General features: G+C 69.5%; 2 protein-coding genes across 4 annotated transcripts in view; one reads left to right on the top strand and one right to left on the bottom strand.

The window, feature by feature from the left end:
* Positions 1-613: 613 nt before the first annotated feature.
* Positions 614-16,726, bottom strand: part of BRF1 (BRF1 RNA polymerase III transcription initiation factor subunit) — a 41,920-nt gene continuing 25,807 nt past the window's right edge. The window contains exons 6-18 of one of the 2 annotated variants that reach the window (XM_054715679.1): positions 10,757-10,906; positions 9,898-9,991; positions 9,110-9,236; positions 8,670-8,709; positions 8,497-8,589; positions 5,408-5,677; positions 4,157-4,218; positions 3,743-3,824; positions 3,600-3,655; positions 2,632-2,882; positions 2,025-2,076; positions 1,366-1,543; positions 614-950 (exon numbers count right to left, since the gene is read on the bottom strand). In XM_054715679.1, coding sequence (XP_054571654.1) covers positions 913-950; positions 1,366-1,543; positions 2,025-2,076; positions 2,632-2,882; positions 3,600-3,655; positions 3,743-3,824; positions 4,157-4,218; positions 5,408-5,677; positions 8,497-8,589; positions 8,670-8,709; positions 9,110-9,236; positions 9,898-9,991; positions 10,757-10,906 — 1,493 coding nt within the window. In that variant the 3' untranslated portion in view covers positions 614-912. The remainder of the gene's footprint in view (positions 951-1,365; positions 1,544-2,024; positions 2,077-2,631; positions 2,883-3,599; positions 3,656-3,742; positions 3,825-4,156; positions 4,219-5,407; positions 5,678-8,496; positions 8,590-8,669; positions 8,710-9,109; positions 9,237-9,897; positions 9,992-10,756; positions 10,907-16,726) is intronic. The other variant, XM_054715680.1, reaches the window with a different exon arrangement.
* Positions 13,768-16,166, top strand: BTBD6 (BTB domain containing 6). 2 transcript variants are annotated; one of them, XM_054715681.1, is made up of 4 exons: positions 13,768-14,213; positions 14,293-14,383; positions 14,518-14,636; positions 14,726-16,166. In XM_054715681.1, the coding sequence occupies exons 1-4, from the start codon at positions 13,846-13,848 to the stop codon at positions 15,756-15,758; spliced, it is 1,611 nt and encodes a 536-aa protein (XP_054571656.1). In that variant the 5' UTR covers positions 13,768-13,845; the 3' UTR covers positions 15,759-16,166. The 2 variants fall into 2 exon arrangements, with proteins under 2 accessions (XP_054571656.1, XP_054571658.1); XM_054715683.1 differs by lacking the exon at positions 14,293-14,383 and having other exon boundaries at positions 14,156-14,213.

Here is a 16,726-nt window from a genome sequence, read left to right as displayed (position 1 = left end):
GCCAGCCACCGGCTGCTCGCTTGGGGCCTTGCCCCATTTCCATGGGGTCACCCACCACCAAAGCAGGTGCTCCCGCAGCACCTGTCAGCACCGTGTCCTGGGGGCGGGCCCCCCACTCTAGGACCTGCCGCCGAGTGCTCTGCACCTCACCCTCGGCAGCGGTCCCTCACCGGGCCCTCCTCTCACCTCGACTTCTGCTTCAGCGCACGCCCGCCCTGCCGCGCCCCAGAACTCCCCTCCAGCCCCACCTGCCCGCAGACACGTGGCCTCGAGTCCCAACTGGCAGCGTTTGCTGCACCCGGCCAGGAGACCGAGTGCTGGGCAGGGAGGGCAGTGTGCGCCGTCTGTCACTGCGGTCACCTCTCCGGGGAGCAGGGCGGGGCCACAACAGTAGGCTCCGGCCCTCCCATGCCGCGGCCTGGCCCCTGGGCCCTTCAGGGCCTGGGAACGCTCTAGAGCAGGGCGGGGGGCTCAGAGGCCCTGCCTGCCCGCCTTCCCTCCCTCTGGACGCTGAGCCGGATGCCAGCTCGGATGCGAGCGCCCACCTCTCCTGGCTCAGGCCGCCTGGACTCGGGCGCAGCTCCGGGTGGGCCAGGGCCCGGCGCGGGAGGGAGCCGAGGACTGCAGCTGGAGTTCAGAGGGCTGAGCACAGCGCTTCTCAGCCAGCGAGCACGGCGAGCCGAGAGCCGTGTCCTGGAGCCCGCCCAGCCTCCACGCACTCGGACGAGCCGCCGGGCCTCCGGGCATTGCTCAAAACATGGCGCCAGCACGAGTGCCGGGACGTCCCTCGTGGCCACGATGAGGCTGCGGGGCAGGCGAGGCCACGCTCACACCTGGGCTTGGGGCCCGAGTCCCGGCCTGGCCCCTCAGAAGCCAGGGTCCACCTCGGGCGCGGCCGTGCGTGATCACACCTCAGTAGCCGTCGTCGTCGTCACCGTCACAGCCGTAATCTGCAGAGACAGACGCCGCTGAGCAGTTGCAGCCAGGCCCCGGCCCCGCCCCCGAGCGCCAGCACCAGCGGCGGCCTTGGCCACGCAGGCCCCACCGCGGGTGAAAAGCGCTGCCGTGGTCTCTGCGGGGCCCGGGGCCGATGGCCTGGCTGTGGGCGGTGGGGGCCTGGCTTCAGGTCAAGGGCCCGTGTGAGGTGGGTGGGACCCCTACGTCTGTGGGCATCACTCCCGGCACCCCAGGCCCCGGTCTCCCAGGGGGCAGGCTTGGCCAGTCCATCGCACACACCTAGGGCCTCAGAACCCACAGTCCGCTCCGTCCCGACTCCCTCCCCGGGGGAGAGACCCCGCGGCCTCAGCAGGGTCGCCAGGGCAGGCGGCCGGCGCCCTTCTCCGGAAGCCCAGCCCGCGGGCTCACCGCTGCCGCCCATCATCTGCAGGGCACTGACGCAGGGCTCCCCGTCCTCCTCCTCGGGGTCGGGGTCCTCCTCCTCGGCGTCCTCCTCGGGGTGGTACGACACAGGCCCGCTCTCCACCAGCACCGCCGCGGGCCTCCCCGGGTCGCAGCCGCGGGCAGGGGGGTTTGGGGGCAGGGTCTGCGAGTGAGGGGACAGCTCTGAACAAGGCTCCAGGCCACCCCCAGGGACCCTGACCGGCCCCTCCTGAGCTGCACCTGCAGCTGCTCTGGGACCCCTGGGGACCCCCTCTCTGCTTTTCATTTTGTTTCCTGACAATAAGGAGTGAAGACCCTGAGCCCCACGGGGGGGGGGGGGGGCCGTCCCCACACCAGGCCTCCACCCTCAGAGGGCGCCGCACGACGGCGGCACCGGGACTTGGGCCTCGCTGCCCAGAGGTTCTCCGACGGCCCAGGAGACACGGCCGCAGGCTGGCCAGGGCTGCAGGGCGCCGGGAGGACTCAGCTCTCGAGACCAGGCCCTCCCAGGACACTCCTCCCCGCGCCCGGGGCCTCAGGATCCCCTCTGCCCTCCGAGCAGCGAGGCCTGTCCCAGCTCCTCCCTCCCACGTCCCCTGAGCTGCTGCTTCCCGAGGCCCCGCCCTGGCGCTGTCCACACACACCTCTCCCGGGGCTGCCTTCTTAGCCGCCTGGGTGGACACCATTGGCCTCAACCTGAAAGCAAGCACAGGAGGGGGGTGAGGGGGGCACAGGAGGGGAGCAGGAGGGGCACTCTCAGGCCCAAGGCTGCCCCTCTCCTCCCAGCAAACAGCTCTGGCTGCTTCCCTCCCCCCCCCCCCCCCGCCCCCGCCACAAGTCAGGGTGGGCACCCTCCAGGCCCATAGCAGGGGCTCCCAACTGGTGCTCACAGCACCCCTCCCACAGGCCTGCTTTCCCTCCCCCACACCCTCCAAACAGAGCCAGGGCACCCTCCCCACGGTCACCTGCGAGGGGCCGAGCGGGGAACACACGCAAGCTCAGCGCTCCCACCTCAGGAGGCTCCCCTCCGGGCCCAGGAACCCCACACCCCAGGGCTGGCGGCAGGAGGCGGGGCAGAGCCCATGCGCAGCCCTTAGCCCGTCCCCCCGGGCACAGCTGAGGGGAGCTGGAGGGACCCAGAGGACCCAGCCCCGCACTGGGTTTGAGCCGGCCAGGGCAGTGGGCACCACGCTGGCACCGACACGGCCCCTGGCACCCAGCCCCCGCCCTCGCCCAGCCCCGGCCCAGCACCTTTTCCCCACGCCGGCCACGGGGTCGGCCCCGCTCCGGCCGGCCGGCTTCTTCCTCCGAGGCAGCTTCCGGGCCGCAGCCCTGTCCGCAGGCCCCGCGTCCGGCCGCTGCGCGCCGCCCTTGCTGTCCAGGTCGCGGAGCACGCTGTAGTTGATCTTGCTGGAGATGCGCTTCTGCTCCAGCATCTTCTCGATGGCCTCGCCGGCCGTGCTGGCCTGGATCGGCTCCTTGCGCTTGCACGGCTTCTTGGGCTGAGCGAGGCGCACGAGTCACCCCCGACCCACGCGGTGCTGCCCAGGGCTCCCGGGAAGGAAGGGGCTCAGCCACCCGAGGGCTGCGCCCACCTCCTCCTCCCGGGATGGGGAAGGGGCTGAGCCCCCCGCCCCACTGCACCACCCCAGGGAGTGGGCACTGGCCCCAGCCCGCCACGCGGCCCCTCCCCTGCCGGCCCGTGGCCAAGCAGAGGACAGAGCAGGTGCTCTGGGCCCGGCTGTCACCAGCGGGACGATGGTCCCTGGATGCGTCCTGGCGCTGAGCTGAGACCCTGCAGGAGCCGCCTCCGCCTCTCCAGCCCACCCACCTCCTGAGCAGCCCCCATGGGGCCACGACACGGAGCAGCTGCCAGTCCCCGACCCTGACCCTGCTCCCGGCCTCCCCCGCTCTGGGTCCAGGTTTGCGAGCTCAGCCTTTCGGCCGCCACGACCCCGCCTGCCGCACGCAAGCTCGTCTCTTCTGTCAGTGACAGGCCTGACCACTCCCCTGGCAACTCCAGCCAGACATCACCGCCTACCACCGAGGAGCCACTCAGCCACGGTGCTGACCACAGGACGGGCGGACGGGCAGCAGGGCAGGCCCTGAGGCCCCACAGCGTGCCTGGGGCTTCCCCACCGGAGTGCGCAGGTACGCCCCCTCCCCCGCCAGCCCTACCCAGCCCCACCCGTCGGGGGCGGTGGCTCCGCAGCGCCCACCTTCTGCTCCTTGTAGATGCCCAGCTCCTTCTCCTTGGCGATGCGGGCTTCCTTCTCTGAAAGGCAGCGGCGGCGGGTCAGCGAGGGCCTCCCCCTGGGGCACCTGGGCGGGGCGGGGGGGCGGGCGGGCGGGCGGCACTCACCCCTCTGCTCCCGCAGGTACTCGGCGTTCTCCCGCATCCACAGCTCGGCCTTCACGCGGGCTTCTGCCTCGTTCAGGATGTACTGGGGAGCACAGCGCGACCTGAGGGCTCGCTCACCTTGGCGGTGGGCCTCCCTCGAGGAGGGTGCAGGGACCCCTTTCCACGGCCCGCCCCCCCCCCCCAGCCCTCTGGGCAGCTCCCAGGCCCCAGGGGCACAGAAGTGGGGCCACCGGAGGGCAGGGCAGGGCACGGTCCTGGGAGCTCACAGGTCAGTGCTGTGTCCTCAGGACCGAGCGGCCTCCCTACTGCAGGGGCCTGCACACGGCCGGGGTCAGGGGTCCCCATGCCCGGAGAGCACCCCCATCCCCGCCCCCCCCCCAGCAGGGCGCGCCTGGGAGGGCGCAGAGCACTCACCCTGTCGATCTCCAGGTCGTCGATGCCGCTGAGGTCCAGCTCGCCGTCCCCGGAAGCGTCTTCTAGAGGGAAGCACAGCGGTCAGCGGTCAGCGGGCTCACGGCCCCCCCACCCCGTCCTCCCCGGCGCTCAGACTCTGCTTCCTCACCACCAGCGGGGCTGGCGCTGCTCCTGCGTGTGCGTGTGCGTGTGCGTGTGCGTGTGCGTGCACAGAGAGGGGAGCTACGACCCCGACGCAGAGGGAGCAGGATCTGCCCCCGCCCCCCGGTTGCCCCCGCCCCCATCCTGGTGTCCTGTGCGAGCAGCCTCCAGAGCAGGACACCATCTGCACGGCTCAGAAGCGAGGGTGCCCTCCTGCCTGCTGCCCCCCGAAACCGGGTGTCCTCTGCTGAGTCCCCAGCTATCAGCCCACAGCAGGCATCAGGGGTGCTCCCACTGAGGCCCTGCGGCCCCCTGGGCACCCCAAGGCACCCCTTGTCCTCAGCTCCAGCCAGAATGGCCTCTCTCTGCTCCAGGGTCCCAGTGTGCCCTCTGCCCCGTGCCTGTGGGACATGCACACAGAACCCCTTCGTGGGATGACCTGACGGATTTAACTGTGTCATGCCACCGCCCCTCCCCCAGGCCACCACTGCCAACGGGGCAGGCCTCCCTGCCACGCCTGCCACGCACGTGGTGAACCTCAGGCAGCCAAACAGCTCCGCTGAGCAGTGCCCAGGGGCTGCTCGGACCCTCCACTGGCCTGGTCCCAGCAGAGGAGCAGGACCTGCTGTCGGGAGAGACTTGACAGAACCAGAGCCCCTTCCCGGGGCGGGAGCCCCTGTGCCTGCTCCGTGGGCCACGGCTGGGGCTGGGGCTCAGCAGGCGGAGTCTGTCTGGCCACGGAGACCGTGCCCTCAGCCGGCGCCGCCGCCCCCCCCCCCCCCCGCCAGCTTAGACGAGGGCAGAGGGCGGGCCTGTGACACTGGCCGTGACTCCTCAGCTGAGAGCTGCCCGCAGGACGCCTGTGCACGGCCTCTGGGTCACATGGGGCCGGGGGAGCCTGTGGCCACACTCCCCAGAGGGCTCTGGCCAGGACCGGAGCCACAGGCCAGCCGACAAGGGTCCCAGAGACAGGGATGCCCTGCTGGCATTCGGGGTCAGCACCCCCCGGCACTGACTGCTCAGCCTGCACGGCAGCCGCAGTGCCCACGCTCCCGAGGGGCGACCCACCCGCACCCTCCCCCAGAACCCCGCCCGCCCGCCCGCACTCACTGGACTCCTGGCTCTGCGAGGAGATGCACTCCCGGATGGAGTCCGAGATGCCCAGGCTGGCCGCGGTGGGCAGGGGCCCGAGCAGGGACTCCAGGGCGGGGGGCTTGCCGCTCCCGCCGGGGCTGCCCGCGGCCTCCGCACTGCCGGGAACGCCGCCGCCCAGCAGCTCCCGGTAGAAGTCCTTGTTCAGGTGGCTGGCAGCGGCCTCCAGCTCCTCGTCCTCGGCGTCCTCCTCGCCAAACAAGCTGGCCGTGGTGTCCTCGCCGGGGCCTGGGGCACAGTCCGCCCGTCAGCCCGCAGGGGCCGCCCCGCTGCGGGAAACGCTCCGCCGGCCCCGCGGGCACTCCCTCCACTAACTGAGCTGCTGAGGGCGAGGCCCTCCGATGGCTTTGTCACAAAGGGCCCCGCGGCCTACACCTCACGCCTGGCGCGAAATTAACACAAGGCGCCACGGGCGAACACAGCAGCTGGAAGGACACGCACCCAGCAGGCAGCAGGGGAGACGTGTGAGACTCTCCCCCGGACCTTTTCCTGCTGCTTCTCAGCGAGAGTGGGAGGAGGGGGAGACAGACACACATCGCTTGGCTGCCTCCCACAAGCCCTGACCAGGTCCGGGGATCGAGCCTGCAATCCGGGTACGTGCCCTTGATGGGAATCGAACCCGTGACCCTTCAGTCCGAGCACTGACGCTCTATCCACTGAGCCACACCGGCCAGGGCACGTTAGAGTTTGGATGAAGCAAAAACTTCTTAGAAATGGCGCTGAAGGCAGAGTCCACAGAACACCGATAGATCCACCTTCATCAGAACTCAGACAACGCGCAGGCTGACTGCAAAGCACGCGGCTGACCCAGGACGTGTGTCTACGAGCCGAAGAACTCAAAACTCCCTGCCGGGGACACCCCCGTCCAGAGTGGGAGACTCCGCCGAGGAGACCAGAGACGGCTGCGTGGCGAGTGAGCACGGCCCCCAGGAGGACCGATGGTCACGTGGGAAGCAGAACCGGCGGCGGTTCTTGGACACCCGCGTTCGCCGCCCTCGGCCCTGGCCCAGGAGGGGGATGGTGGGGAAAGGCCACAGCGCTCAGCGCCGTCAACCTGGCAGCCGGCCGGGTCAGCACTGCCGCCCTGGAGAGGGACAGGTGCTGCCGGAGACGCGGCCTGGCTGAGCGACAGGGAGGGGCCGGTGCACTGCGAGGGGCGGTGACGTGACGGCCTCCGGGAGGGGGGGCGCGGGCGGGCCCTCCCACAGGGCAGGCCCTCAGGGAAGCGGCACCTGAGCTCGGAGAGCTCCTCACTACGAGGGCTCAGGTGGCACGAGTGCCACGCGAGAGGCTTCCATCTTGACACGTGTCTCCGTGGGAGCCGGCCGCCACGGGCTCACAGGCGTGGCTCAGGAGGGGGCCCAGGAGCGGCCGAAACCAAGGCGGCCGGCCGTCCCGCTCTGCTGGCGCTGAGCCTGGGCGGTAGGTGGATGCGCCGACCGCCACCCTGACAACGCAGCCGCGGTGGGGGAGGGCGGCTAGGAAGCTGGAGAGAGGAGGAGCATGGGAAACAGCCAGGAAACCGGCGGACAAGACGGCACCAGGCCAGGTCGGAGGACACCCCAGAAACGAGCTCACTCAGACCGCGGGGCGCTGCACCCAACACAGCCAGCGCAGGGTCCGACAGGGGCCACCGTGTCCACAGGCTCAGAGAGCCGAGGCGTGGCCGCAGACGACCCCACGGAGGTGGAGCCCAGGCCTAGGGCATCACCCATGGTGCCGGCCAGACACGCAGCGCACGGCTACAGGAGGGACAGCGCCCGCAGCACTGCCGGCATCACGCGGGGAGTGCGTGAAACAGAAGGCACCCCTCTGCTCCGGAGCGTCCCCTCTCCCGTGGCTCGAGCACCGAGGAGAAACAGGACCTGTGCGGGGAGTGCCCACACCGCCTGACATCACGCCGCAGCCCCCGGCCCTGCGTGCTCAGCCCAGAGGCAGGAGAGGCCACTGGCTCAGCCGAGTAATAAGGCCACGTGAAGCCCGAGTGATGGGAGGGCACTAACCCGCCGAGAAAACCCCCAAACCAGAGCTACCTACCGTAACCGAGAATGAAATAGAAAACGACGTGAACAGTAAGACCAAAAGGACCCTAAGAGCCCGGCCCGCGGGGCTCCGTGGCTGAGCGTCCACCTAGGAACCAGGAGGTCACGGTTCGATTCCCGGTCAGGGCACAGGCCCGGGTTGCAGGCTCCATCCCAGTGTGGGGCGTGCGGGAGGCAGCTGACCAGTGATTCTCCCTCATCGCTGATGTCTCTCTCCCTCCCTTCCTCTCTGACGTCAACAGAAACACGTTTTGTACAGGAAGCACCCGAAGAGGCCTGCCAGTGCTCGGCGGTCAGAGCGTTAGTCCGTGCACCAGGGTTGTAGGTTCGGTTCCCGGTCACGGGCACGCACCCGGGTGTGGATCTCCTCCCGCCCACGGTGCGAGAGGCAGCCAGGCGATGTGTCTCTCTCCCCGATGCCCCCCCCCCCCCACTCTCTGAAGAAGCCGCGGAGAAGACGCCCTCAGGCGAGAATCAGCCACAAGCGAGCTGACACACGGGCCAGCCGTGCAGAAGAAAAGCAGCTGGAGGCAGGACACAGCCCTGGAGGGGAGCCGGGGACAGGGACCCGCCGAGACTGCCCAACCGGACAGGGCCGAGCCCCGGGCAGGGGGACGAGGGGCCGACCAGAGAGACATGAAAACACGGGCACACGGCTGTGCAGGACGCCCACAGCAGCTCTGCAGGCGCAGGGGGCACGGAGGGTGCCGGGATGGGGCTGGCAGGATGGGCAGAGGGGCACCGTGGAAAGGGGCCAGGGGGCCGGGGGCCGCAGAGCCAGGGCTGAGCTCTACCCACGGGCAGTGAGCGGGGCAGGCCTGCACCTGAGAACAAGAACCCGAGGGCGTCAGCCCAGGGCGGTGGGGACAGAGGCGAGCGCACTGGATGCTGGGACCTGGGGCATGGGCGGGGACCCGCCGCCGCCGGGAGTGCAGCAGGACGCGGGCGTGGAAGGGCAGCGGGAGGGCGCAGGGTGACGAGTGCGGGCGGGGAGGGCGCACTCACCGTCTCTCGCCAGGCTGGCCAGCGCCCCCTTGGCCTTGGGCCGGCTGTTTTCGAGTTCCGTCTCAATCTCGTCCTGGTAGCTGGAGATCTCCCCTGCAGGGACAGTGACAAGCAGGAAGTGAGCACAAAACCCTCTCCCACCCGAGGCGCCTGCGGGCAGGGCAGCTGCTCACCTTCGACCTCCTCCAGTTTCCTCGACAGGACTTGTTCCAGCTGAAAACCAAGAGGCGAGACACTGAGCTGAGGGCCAGGAGGGACCGGATGTCAGCCAGACGCGCGCCTGCGGGCCGTTCCCGGCACGGCCCGACGCCCACCTTGCCGGGAACACGCTTCACGGGGCTGATCAAGGGCCAGAGCAGCAGGGTCAGGGGCCACGGTCCCGGCCGGGGACGTGCACAGCTGCCCAGACAAACCCCCAGGCCCGCACCCATCGCCCCGAGGGACAGGCTGGGAAGGGGACCCGTGTGCCCCCCCTCCCCCGCACCTCCGCGTGTGCACCTCCCCCGCACACGGGCACGCATGCAGACCACCGTGCTGCCACCAGGTGCGCAGCGTTAGGCCGCAGAACCGGGCGCTGACCGGGAGGCGCAGGCCGCCGCGCAGGTGGGCCCACCTGCTTCGCCCGCAGCTTCCGCTGGCCGGCCGTGTACGACGGGGGGTCGCACTCCTCCTCCAAGTCGATCTTCATGAACTCGTCCACGGTCAGCTGACTGGTGGGGGTGTCTTCGAATTCCGTGAGCCTAAGACACAGACGCGACAGGCGCCCTGCTGCCCCCAACAGCCACTGACGCCGGCAGTTAGGGCGCGGCCCGCCTGGCACTCAGCAGCCCGCCCACCCGGCTCAGTGCTGCCCACAGCCACGCCCTCCGGCTCCACAGGCGGACGCGGGCCCCCCCGAGGGTGAGCTCTCGGCAGCCCGGTCCGTTTCTCAGTCCGCGCCGCCTCCCAGCGGTCGTGTGAGGGACCAGGAAGAACTGCCAGCGGGAGAGGCACACCGGTCCGTCCGCCTCCGACAGGCCCCATGAGGCCGAGCTGGGGTGGCCGTGACCTTGCTGGGCCCCTTGTACGTGGACAGGGGGCCCCTGTTGGAGCTCAGCTTCCTCCAGATGACAGTCACTCGGGCCACACCGAACAGGACATGGTGAGGCCGCCCTCAGTGCCCATTCCGGACCCTCTTGCGTCTGGGCGATTCTATAAACTGCCGCCCACCTGACTGCTTGGGAGGGGCCGCCAACTGCCGACGGCCTGGGCGTGGCCCCAGGAGGAGGGACCTGGGCAGGGAGAGGGCCCCCCTCTGCGCTGGGCCCTGCAGGGACCCCCACGCTGGGGCCTCGACCAGCAGGCCTGGCGGAGCCGGAAGGAGGACACGGCCTGCCCCGAGGCCTGAGCAAGGCCACCCACCTCTTCCTCAGCGTGGACTCGCACACCTTGACCACGCTGATGACCTCTTTGACGGTTCTCCGGAAGTCGTGCATCCTGGCTGCGACCAGCAGTGCTGGGAACGAGGTGAGGGTGAGGCGGCAGAACAGGGCCTGCGACCCAGCCAGCAGGCTGCCCTGCACCGGGCGTGTCCTGTCCGCGGTGGCTCAGGCCAGAGCGGGTGTCAGCCCTGAGATCCACACGCTGCTGCCGGGACTCACACGGTGCACACGTGCTGCCCGCCCTCCGCAGTGAGGCACACAACTAGCACGCGTGTCCTGCGGACTCGGAGCCCCGCCGAGAGCCCGGCAGCGGCGCTGGCCTGCGTGGAAGAGCTGGCTGGCGGCGGAACTGGGAAATCGGAGGGCCTGGGACGGGGAGGGCCTGTGCTGGCGCGTGGCCGGCGGGTGGACGGGTCCTGGTCTGCAAGCTCAGAAACCAGGCTCTGGATGGAATGCGCCCCGGGCAGCGCTGCGCCTGCTGGAGCTGAGGTGGGCGCACGGGCCCTGGGCGTCCCAGGAAGGAGTGGGCCCATGGGCACTGGGCATGGGGCCAAGAGGAAGAGGGAGGAGGACTCCGGAAGAGGCTCCAACAGACCCAAAGGCGTCTGCGGGCCAGGGAGCCAGCCCGAAAGCGGGCACCCCAGCCGTCAAGCCCCAGGTCCCGCCCCTGGCCCTGGCCCTGGCCTGTGGAGGGCACCTGGGAGCAGGTGGGAGTCCGAGAGCGTACAGGAGGCTGGGAGGCAGCTCTGGAGACGACCCAGCACCCCCTGCTGCAGGTCAGGCAGAAGCCACCACCGGCGGCCAGCGGACCCCGGCAGCCTGACGCCAAGACCCCGTACCTGCCCCGCAGAGGCCCGAGGGGCGCCGGCCCGTGTGCATCCAGTCCCGCTTCATCCTCTGCAGGAGCCGCAGGGCCGTCATGGACACTTCGTGGTTCTTCTCGCCGAACTCCAGCAGGTGGGCGAAGCGCGGGATGTACAGGCAGGGGTCTGCGGAGACACGCGCCTCAGCGCACGCCCCGCCCCGTGGCCTCGCCCCACGCCCCCCCGGGGCCACCCTCTCCTGTCCCTCCACCACAGGCTCCCCAGGACCCTCCCCTGGAGCCTGCAGCCCCCTGACCTCAGGGAGGGGCCCTGACCGCCACCCGCCCCACGCTGGGCGGCGGCTTCGCGGACATGGCGTGGCTGGGGGAGGTCGAGCCGACCTTTCACACGCTATTGGCAGCGCTCATCCTCGCGCCCTCTTGTCTGCGTGCGCGTCTCCACCGAGCGCCTGCTCCCCGAGGGAGACCAGCTGCTCGGGGGACGGCGCACAGAGGCTCTGCGCTGGGACGGGGCTGCCGGGGGCCTCCAGCCTCTGGGACAGCGGCACCACGTCACCGAGTGGACTCGCTGTCCACCACAGCGGCCCGGCGGGCGGAGGGCTGTGGGGCCTGTGAGCAGCACGGGGGAGACGGGACAGGACTGTCCCAGAGGGCCTTGCTCCGGGGGGGAGACGGGGACAGGACTGTCCCAGAGGGCCTTGCTCAGGGCGCTGCTGGGGGAGAGGGCCGAGGAAGGGGCGGGGCAGGCTGGGAGGCCCGGGAGGGGATTGAGAGCGCATTACAGCCCCCCAACAGCAGGCAGAGGGAGACAGCCCCGAAGCAGCGAGGGACGGCGTGGAGCAGCGACACGCCCACGCGGAGCAGCGAGCACTGCCTGGCTGCAGACTCCACACGGCCGCCCCGTCCCCACAGGCAGCTGCGGCCCCGCTCCCTCCTCCCGGCGAGCAGACGGCAGGTCAGGCGCCCAGGCCACACGGCCCTCTGGCCACCGCGGGGACTCAGGCTTGAGCCCAGGCCGCCGGGAGCCACAGCCCACTTCCAGCTGGTGTTTCCTTTTGGATCCGCTCGGGGTTTCTTTAATGTTTAATTTTACGGTTTGTTTATCTGCTTTAAAAAACCTTTATTGTTGGAAGCATTACTGATGTCCCCTTTTCCCCCATTCACCCCTCCTAGCGACCCCCCTCCCAGCCGCCGCCCAGGCCTTCACCACACTGCGGAGTGTGCGTGGGCTCTGCAGGTTCCCACACAAGGTCTGCGGTTAGTCTCGGCCCCTCTCACCCCCACTCCCCTCTGAGAATTTTTTTTGGTGATTTCGTTTCCAAAAACTATTTTTGGGAGAAAACCAAGGTATGTTTTAAAAATAATAAAACTGTTGCAGTTTCTAACCACTTTAAAAAACATAAACCGTCAGAGCTGGGGTTAAAGCGCATTCAAAGGGCCCATCCTGGTGGCGGGACCTCCACGTAACTTTAAAGATACTGGGAACAAGGTCAAGACAAACCCACCAGGAGGGGGTGCTGGGGGGGGACAGGAGGGGGTGCTGGGGGGGCAGGAGGGGGTGCTGGGGGGGACAGGAGGGGGTGCTGGGGGGCAGGAGGGGGTGCTGGGGGGGCAGGAGGGGGTGCTGAGGGCAGGGACGCGTCAACGGGAAGGAAAGGGCGAACCACACCCAGTGCAGCCTCCGGGAGACGAGCCGCTCGGAAGAAAGACAAACTCAGGGATGGCGTCTACACGAGGCACCAAAACGCAGCCAGATTGCCAAGAGCGGAGGGAGGTGCCGAGGGCGGCGGGAGGAGGGCGGCGGGGACCCTCCGCGGGCGCGCAGGGCAGTGAGAGGGGCCGGGACATTTCGGGGCGCAGAGAAAAAAGCACCGCAAAGGCGAGAGACAGCAAGAGCGAAGCACAAGGAAGTGCGGGAAACCAGCTCCGGACCAGCACGGAGCCCTGAGCACCGAGCTCCAGCTGACAGGCTGACGAGAGGAACCGACTAGCCCACGTGCCACCACGCGTGTCAGCCCTGGAGGGCGCCCCCGGGTTGGAGCATCGCCCAATGGCCTCGGTTGTGGGTTTGATCCACAGGCGGGGCACAGGCAAGAGTCAACCAGTGAGTGCATAATAGGAGCAACATCAAGCCCCTGTCTGTCTGTCTGTCTGTCTCTCCCTTTCTCTCTCCCCCCTCTCTCTCCACTCAGTTTTAAAAAACAGGCCCCGACCAGTGCGGCTCAGCTGGGTGGAGCGTGCCCTGCACACCAAGAGGTGGAGGGGCCATCCGGGCCAGGCACACGCCCAGGCTCCGATTCCTTCCTCGGCGGGTGATTGTGGGAGGCAACTGGTCCACGTTCCTCTCACACCCACGTTCCTCGCTCTAAACCAGAAAGAACGTGTATCCTCAGGTGAGGACTTTTTAAAAAGGCACTGAGGGAAGGGGAGAAGTATTTTCAAATCCCACGTCTGGTAAGGGATGAACATCCAGGAATGTTCATCAAGGAACCGCTCGGATTCGTTAGCCACCAAAACCTGATTAGAAAGCGGGGAGGAGCCCTGGCCAGGGCCGGTGGGACCCAGCCGGGCGCACAGGGAGCTCACCACGGGGCGGGCTTGATCCCGGGCAGCGGGAGCGCGTGCAGCCGGGTCACGCGTGCGTAGGTGGCACCGGCCGCTGCGTCTCTCTCCGATCAGCCCGTGACAAACATTTAAAAAGAGAGGAAGGGCCCAGGGTCTGGAGCATCATTTCTCCAAGGAAGTCACTGGAGACACGGAGAGGCCACAGGCAACGCCAGGTGCTGAGCTCACGGGCCACCAGGGCCGGGCACAGCTCGCAGGCCGGCCTGCCCGCCGCCCACAGCAGTCCCGCGGGGCGCGGGGCCACCTGGACACGGTGCGGGGAACGTGCGGGGAACGCCGACTTCCGCCGCCTGACCGCTCCAGGGGCGGGGCGGCGGGCGCGCTCGTGTGCGTGGGGGCAGAGCCAGCCCCGGGGGCGGGGCGGCGGGCGCGCACGTCACCGCGGGGCGGGGGCGGGGCGGGCCCGGGCGCCGTGACGCGCAGCTGGACCGGCGCCCCCAGCGGCGGGGCAGCGGCAGGCGAGGGAGCGGCGCCGGGCCCATGCTGCTGCCCCTGGCCTGTCTGCACGGCCGGGTGGCGCAGTGTCTGGCCGCGCTCCTCGTGCTGGCGGAGCCCACCCCGAGGCTGCGGCGCGGCCCACGGACGCCCGGCGCCCCGCCCCCGCGCGCCAAGGCCCTGCCCGTGAAGATGGCCGCGGAGCTGTACGCGCCCGCCGCCGCCGCCGCCGCCGCCACCACCACCGCCACCGACATTGCCAACAGCAACGCCGCGGCCGCGGGCAGGAAGGGCCCGCCCAGCGCCCCGCCGCCGGCCCCGCCGCCGCCGCCCGCGCCCTCGCTGCCCGCGCCCGACAACAACAACTTGGAGAGCCCCCACTGGCAGTCCTGCCACCCGACCCTGCGCGAGAGGTGAGCCGCCGCGCCGCGCCCTCCCCCGCCCGCCCTCCCGCCCCCCGCCCGCGCCCAGCCTGTGCCTTCCCCTCCGCAGGAACGCGCTCCTGTTCAACAACGAGCTCATGGCCGACGTCCACTTCATCGTGGGGCCCCCGGGCGGGGCCCAGAGAGTGCCGGCCCACAAGGTTGGTGGAGGCTTGGCCCTGGCGCTCCCCAAGGCGACAGGCCATTTCCTGGTGGTGAGCTGCCGGCCTGCCCCGGGGTGGAAGGCCCAGGCCCAGGCCCAGGCCCGGGCTCAGGCGGCTTCTCTCCTGCACAGTACGTCCTGGCTGTCGGGAGCTCCGTCTTCTATGCCATGTTTTACGGGGACCTGGCCGAAGTCAAGCCGGAGATCCACATCCCTGACGTGGAGCCCGCGGCCTTCCTCATCATGCTCAAGTAAGGGGGCTCCCCTAGCGAAGGGGGGGGTTCCCACTGCCTGGTGCCCCGCTGCCCCAGGCGGCCTGTGACCGGCCCTGCCCTGCCAGGTACATGTACAGCGATGAGATCGACCTGGAGGCGGACACCGTGCTGGCCACGCTCTACGCCGCTAAGAAGTACATCGTCCCCGCGCTGGCGAAAGCCTGCGTCCACTTCCTGGAGACGAGCCTGGAAGCCAAGAACGCCTGCGTGCTGCTGTCGCAGAGCCGGCTCTTCGAGGAGCCCGAGCTGACCCAGCGCTGCTGGGAGGTCATCGACGCGCAGGCCGAGATGGCCCTGAGGTCCGAGGGCTTCTGCGAGATTGACTGGCAGACCCTGGAGGTCATCGTCACCCGGGAGGCCCTCAACGCCAAGGAGGCGGTGGTCTTCGAGGCCGTGCTGAGCTGGGCCGAGGCCGAGTGCAAGCGGCAGGGCCTGCCCGCCACCCCACGCAACAAGAGGCACGTGCTGGGGCCGGCCCTCTACCTGGTCCGGATCCCGACCATGACCCTGGAGGAGTTCGCCAACGGCGCGGCCCAGTCGGACATCCTGACCCTGGAGGAGACCCACAACATCTTCCTGTGGTACACGGCGGCCAACAAGCCCCCGCTCGCCTTCCCGCTGACCAAGAGGCGGGGCCTGGCCCCGCAGAGGTGCCGCCGCTTCCAGTCCTCGGCCTACCGCAGCAACCAGTGGCGCTACCGGGGGCGCTGCGACAGCATCCAGTTCGCGGCGGACAGGAGGGTGTTCGTGGCGGGGCTGGGCCTGTACGGGTCCAGCTCGGGGAAGGCCGAGTACAGCGTGAAGATCGAGCTCAAGCGCCTGGGGGTGGTCCTCGCCCAGAGCCTGGCCCGGTTCGTGTCCGACGGCTCCAGCAGCACCTTCCCGGTCTGGTTCGAGCACCCGGTGCAGGTGGAGCAGGACACCTTCTACACGGCCAGCGCCGTGCTGGACGGCAGCGAGCTCAGCTACTTCGGGCAGGAGGGGCTGACGGAGGTGCAGTGCGGCAAGGTCACCTTCCAGTTCCAGTGCTCCTCCGACAGCACCAACGGCACCGGCGTGCAGGGCGGGCAGATCCCCGAGCTCATCTTCTACGCCTGAGGCCTGGGCGCGAGGCGCTGGGGCGGGGGACGACCGTCCTCCAACGCACCACAGGCTCCGGGGACTCCTAACCTTTGGTGCGCGGCTGGCTGTCGCCAGAGGAACATGAGACGCTCTCCACGCGGCCAGAGCCGGGTTCGGAATCCAGGTGGCGGGGCCTCGTCACCTCTCCTGCACATCGGGGTGCACGCCAGGTGGAGGGCGGATTTGGGGGCGGAGGGCGGCCCGAACCCCACCAGTGGTGCCCACGCCACCTGCTTTGTGGGCTTGGCCGTCCCTCCCACCCTCCTAGGTTTTGTTCTGAGTTGTTCTAAGCTTAAGACCTTCCCTCCAATTCTAAAACCTGGGGAAAGTCATTTATCATCGTTTCTCTTGATTTTAATAAAGTGAGCCACGTACAGATAAGGACCTGCGGGCGCTCGGTTCTCAGCCGCCCAGCAGCGGAGGAACCTGCCCGCTTACCATGCTCACCGGCCAGGAGCAAACCGGCCCAGGAGGCCCGTGCGCGACCTGCCTCTGCCGGCAGGCGGGCCTCCCCCTCTGGGCAGCTGGCTCCCCAGGGCTGCAGCCAGAACGCTCTGGAAAAGGCCACAAGTCTTGCACGTGGTTCAGCGTCACTAGTTGCTCAGACGAAGCCCTACTCTAGGACGGACTCGGGTTCGAGGGAGTGGGGTGGGCGCAGGGCCCAGGGTCCCGCCCCTGAACTCTGGCAGCTGGAAGCCCCGCGGGTGCGCTGAAGAGAAGCGGCTTCTGTCCAACAGCGCGCTCCCTGAGCCGATGCTTTGCTTCGGGAACGTAGCATGATCCCGGGGGACGTAGCGACACTCGGCAGGGACGGGGCCTCTTGGGAGGAGAGGGCCTCCCCGTCCTGCAGCCCTCCAGCCTCCTGGCCATCTTCCCGGCCGGCCCTGCGGACCGCCCTCGGGGTGATCCAGGCCTGCTCTCCCTGGACGCCAGCGGGCACAGGA

This window comes from Eptesicus fuscus, chromosome 5 (genome assembly GCF_027574615.1).
Source record: "Eptesicus fuscus isolate TK198812 chromosome 5, DD_ASM_mEF_20220401, whole genome shotgun sequence".
Lineage (NCBI taxonomy): Eukaryota > Metazoa > Chordata > Mammalia > Chiroptera > Vespertilionidae > Eptesicus > Eptesicus fuscus.
This window is presented reverse-complemented; position numbering and strand designations above follow the sequence as displayed.